Here is a 5303-nt window from a genome sequence, read left to right as displayed (position 1 = left end):
GAGAGAGAGAGAGATGGTTTTCTTCTTCTATCCTGCTCTTTTCTGCCAGTGTTTTCCATTGTCTGGTGCTATACAACAGTCAGATGCAAGGGTGTCTGGGAAATGTAGCCTCTGCCACACTGAGCAAAGTGTTGGGAAAATGAGAGAGATCTGAGAGTCAACAGATAAATGGCTACCGCAGTCCACCCATTTTGCCACGAAGCTCCCATTCTCACCCTCCTACCCATACCTAACTCTCATAAAATGACCCCATGTTTCCACACTGCAGAATTCAACTAACTTTTGTACAAATAAAGAATCAGTTTATTCCCCAAAAGGTGAAACACAAAGTAGTTTCTGTCACCATGTCCAGGAACCCCAGATGATAGAATTTTCTTACTCCACACATAAGGCTTCCAGTCTTTCTCAATTCTTTAATTTTAAAACAAGTGACTTCTAGAAGTTGTATATTCAACTTACGTACATTCTAATTATGTATATCATCCAGTTAGGTTTGGGGCCTTATCCCCAGCCATGAATGCCTCGTGACCACACGCGTGCACACGCTCGCACACGCACACACACACACACACACACACAAATGGCACTATAAGAACCATCTTTGTCCTGTGTTCATGCCTTGAGTTGAGAGTTTAAATTTTTAGATTCATTGTTTTATTTCTGTCAGCTCTCCAGAACAGTCAGAAGCATCAATCCCACCCCATAGACCTTGTACACATTATAACCATGAAGGTGACCACAGCAGCTATGGAATGTCTTAAAGTCTTCCCTTCAATTGACACTTCCTACCAAGCAATAACAGGTGATAACATAATTTAAATAACTGTGATTATATAACTACGTGCCACAGATTTCTAGTAGCCCACAAGTAGAACAGGGTTCTATTGGGTTGTCGGAGAAGTCATGACGCATTTTTACAACGAAAAACACAGAAAAAATATGTCATGACTTTTCCGACAACCCAATACTTGTAAGGAGTTTCACGTTAGTCCAAACTAAAACAGGTGAGCAACCCAATACCGGTATCCCATTTTGAGACTGTTTTTTAGGACCTTTGGTAGATAGTTGGCAAAATGGACCTTATTATCCCCTTTCTGTATCTGCCCTGTTTGCATTGCCCCAGCTGATTGTTACCCAACAGCCAGGTATGTGAATATAGACCCACAAGGCTCCAACCGATCAACCAGAGCACTGTAGTGAAACAAGTGCTCCCCAAGCTGAGATCAGGTGAGCCTCGCCCAGATCAGTGGCAAGTGACCCACAAACTCAGGAGCAAAAATAAAGCATTGTTGCTTTACATCATTAAGGTCCAGAGTGGGTTTTTATACAGCAAAAGCTAATTGATATCAGAGCACTCATAGTCCTAGGAACCCTATCAATCAGGGCCCGTTCAGAAAAATCTGGGTATTTCAAATGAAGGATTTTAATTTGAGAATTAGTTACACGGGCGATGGAGCTGCTAAGGAGGTAGAAGGGACAGTGAGAGGAGGAGGTGTTATGAGAAGCCAAAAGCCAGGGCGAAGGGTGAGAGATGGAATGCCGTGCAGCCATGAAGGAAGGGTGAAGCTATTTGATGGAAGCTGGAATCACAAAGGAGGTTTTCAGCTTTGTGCTTTTTCTTTAAGCTCACTAGTGCCATTAGATACAGCCATTTCACATGCCAGTTGGTCCTTGGGATCTTTATGTCCCTTATTTCATTAAATAGGTTAATATATGTGTATAGTACAGTGCCTGGCACATAGTGTGATATCAGTCGTTGTCATCATCATCATCACCATCATACAGTTTTATGGCAGGAACTATTATTGCCCCAAAGCTTTTGCTTTGGATGAGCACCTCATTCATGGGAGCCCAGAGATCATTTAATCAACCGTTTACCACTGTATTCCACAGGTTGCCAGAAATATATCTCTGTTCCTTTAACCCCAAACAGAGCCTGATAACAAATTCTAGGTTCCCCCTATTTCCCTGCCCACAACCCCCTCTCTCTGGTACTAATACTTGGATTTGTCAAGACATTGAAACTGATTCCGATTCATCTAAACAGAGAAAGAATTTATTGAATGGCATGTTGGGTAGGAAAATTAAATCCTCAAGTCTTAAAGGGAAACACACCTCAAGAGAAACACACAAAAGTTTCTCATTCACAGTGGAGGGTCTGCCATCTGTAGTACTGCTAGTCACAATGTCACGGGAAGAGGGACATTAGAGAATCACGTAGGGGCTTTTCGGTGCTTCAGCCTGGACTTATTGCATGCACCCCCCTCACCGCCCCCGACCTGGGCCTGTGCAAAAGGGCTAGAAAGTGGAGTCTGCCATCTGCCTGGGAAGGAAGGGAGAACTAGAGAGTAGCGAATAGTAGCAATGCTTACTACAGAATGGCAGGAAGCGGTTCACAGTACTTAGCAAACTGCTGCTGAAAAAGAAATAAAGGGACTAAGGGAGGAAAGGCACAGAGAGAATCTTACTGTATGATCTGTTTGAATACCAGCCATGACCCCATCACTCATTATCTCCCTGCCAACCTCCATACTCTTAGAAACATCTGCCATAATGTTAAATCCTGGGCTCTATCACAAATAATCTCAAAATGACTTCCTTAAGGCTCAAAGTCCCAGGTAGGGGAACTAACTAACATACCAGGAAGTTTAGGTCATGTGCCCAGATTTTAGCTACAAGAGGTACGGAGAGGAAATTTGCCTGTTTTAGCTTCCGTACTGGACAGAGGATGCTGTTGCCTCCTGAATTTAGGATTCATGCTAAGTAAAGGGTGTTCAAGATCTGGGCAGCCAAAACATAAAAATGTGCACTATATAGTGTAAATGTTTTGCATATTTAAGAATTTTATATAAAAAGAATTATATAGTATGTAGGCTTTTTTNCAAACAAGTTCCCATTGCTCTGATAACCCTGAAAACTTCGGCTCTCACTTTGCACTGGGCTCTGGGCAGTTTCCTGATCTCACCAAGTTTCACTCACTCTTGAGAGGAAGGCCTCTCCTCTCTGATCCACAGAACCCCATGAGGGAGAGGAAAAGGCAGATAATTCCACTTTCTTCTATATTGCTTAAATACAACTCAAGAAGCATATCTAATATCCGGTTGCTTAGTAGCAGTTTTGGATAAACTACAGTCAGTGTCATTTAAACACTCTGTGTTCCACTAAAATGGAAAAACGTGAACTCAATCGCTTCTTTTTTGCTTCACAGATATATTGAATACTATTTGTACGGCTTTATGTTATCTGCTGATAAATATTTTATGGTTGGCCAGAAGGTCATCATTTATGTCCTGATAGATGACTTTTCCAAGATGCCATGGATAAGGCTGAGTCCCCTCCGTACAATCAAAGTTTTTGAAATTAAGCGAGAGAAGAGATGGCAAGATGTTAGCATGATGCGCATGAAGACCATCAGTGAACATGTTGTGGGCCACATCCAATATGAAGTTGACTTCCTCTTCTGCATGGATGTTGACCAGATCTTCTTACAGAAATATGGGTTGGAGACCCTGGGCGAGTCAGTAGCTCAATTACATTCTTATTGGTATAAGGCAAATCCTACAGAGCTACCTTATGAGAGAAGCCAGGTATCAGAAGCATATATACCTATTGGTGAGGGAGACTTTTATTACCATGCTGCTGTATTTGGTGGCACTCCCATGCGGGTTCTCAGCATTGCCAGGGAATGCTTAAAAGGAATCATGAACGATAAGAAAAATAACATTGAAGCAGTGTGGCATGATGAAAGTCACTTAAACAAGTATTTCTTCCTCCATAAACCTACTAAACTCTTATCCCCTGAATACTGCTGGGATTTTAACAGAGGACATAATAGTGATATTAAAGCTATCAAACTATATTGGGCTACTAAGTACTATAAAATTCTGAGAATGACAGATAGCCCTTCCTCAACAGCTCTGAATTTATGAGCATCGTTTTATCTCATATCTTAAATAATTAGCACTTGACAAAGTTTAGCACTAAAAAAAAAAATCACTAACGAAATGGCAAGCTCAGCAACACACATACTTTTGCTCAAATTCATTGTGCATCATATAACATGGTATGTCGCAGATGCAAAATGAATGCATTGACACCAGGTGATGATATAGTGATTTCATATCCTCTGTGAATATTGAGGCCACATCATTTGTTGGATCACATTGAACAAAATAGAATCTGTCACGAGAAAATGAAACCTGAAATATTTTCATTGATCCAAGTGTATATGCATTTCTCATACAGCTTCAGGAAAGGGCTTGTCTAGAGGTGTGGATAAGGGAAAGTCACTGCAACTATACTAATATACTCTGTATGTAAAACTTTGAGGCCATTAACACTGCCACCCAATGGTCAGGCAGTTACTTAGGAAACTGAGTTATTCAAAAAGAACTATATGTTTTAAAACCACAAAGTTTTGTTGTAAAAACGAATGAAAATAAAAATACATAGAGAAAATTAAAGCTCCTCCTTTCCTCTCCCTTTGCAAATCTGTCCCTCAATATTCCTTTTCTATGCATTTATATACCCACCACATGAATACATGCACACACACGTGCATGTGTGTGCTTATATATTATATTTTCTACAAATCGACTTATCACACACATGCACATACATGCGCNGCATTATTTTTCTTGATAGGTCTGTGAACACTCAACCAGAAGAATTACAGCTATCAGACTGGTTTTTCCCCAAGTAAGAATTCCAAATCTGACACGTGAGATTAATCCATAGATTGCTCGATAGAAGTTAACAGGTGGCTACAATACCAGGGCTGGCATTCCAAAAGCTGGCGAGCAGATGGATTTTTTTATTACATTTTTAAAAATAAGCAATGGCCAAGGCCCACTGGGAAGGACATTAGGACCCACATCCTCCATGAATGAGTGTGTAGATAACAGACACTCAATGGTTCTAGAATGATGACAGGTAAAAAATGTGGGTGTATTTGAGACCATTGTGTTGATTCTCCTCAATTTACCAATGAGAGAACTAAAGCCCAAAGCAGATAGATGGGCTCTCTGTGCCTTTCATGTTCTAATACAACGGCTTTCCTCTGGCCTCTCTGCCTCTGCCTTCTCTTTCTACCCATCTGTCTTTCACTACGATGCCACAGGAGTTAAGGACTTCTAATTAAAATTTGAAAGGAGACATCCATTTAAGATCATTATTGGATAATGGCCCATGACATCCTCTCATAATGTAGTATTTGTCAGCTCTAACCAGGACACAGAAAACATACCAATGATTTAAACAGATAATCTAACATAAAGAATTGTTACCTAATATACAGTTGTTAA

The 5303-nt window shown here is 40.6% G+C and overlaps 1 protein-coding gene across 1 annotated transcript in view; it reads left to right on the top strand.

Annotated features, from left to right (window-relative positions):
• Nucleotides 1-3929, top strand: part of LOC109385725 (N-acetyllactosaminide alpha-1,3-galactosyltransferase-like) — a 20757-nt gene extending 16828 nt beyond the window's left edge. Inside the window, exon 2 of the mRNA XM_019648241.1 lies at nucleotides 3181-3929. Within this exon, the coding sequence (XP_019503786.1) occupies nucleotides 3181-3929 (749 nt within the window). The remainder of the gene's footprint in view (nucleotides 1-3180) is intronic.
• The last annotated feature ends 1374 nt before the right edge of the window (nucleotides 3930-5303 follow it).

The sequence above is a fragment of the Hipposideros armiger genome, unplaced genomic scaffold (genome assembly GCF_001890085.2).
Source record: "Hipposideros armiger isolate ML-2016 unplaced genomic scaffold, ASM189008v1 scaffold_123, whole genome shotgun sequence".
Lineage (NCBI taxonomy): Eukaryota > Metazoa > Chordata > Mammalia > Chiroptera > Hipposideridae > Hipposideros > Hipposideros armiger.
Note: the sequence above shows the minus strand (reverse complement) of the source record. Positions and strands in the feature narration are given on the sequence as shown.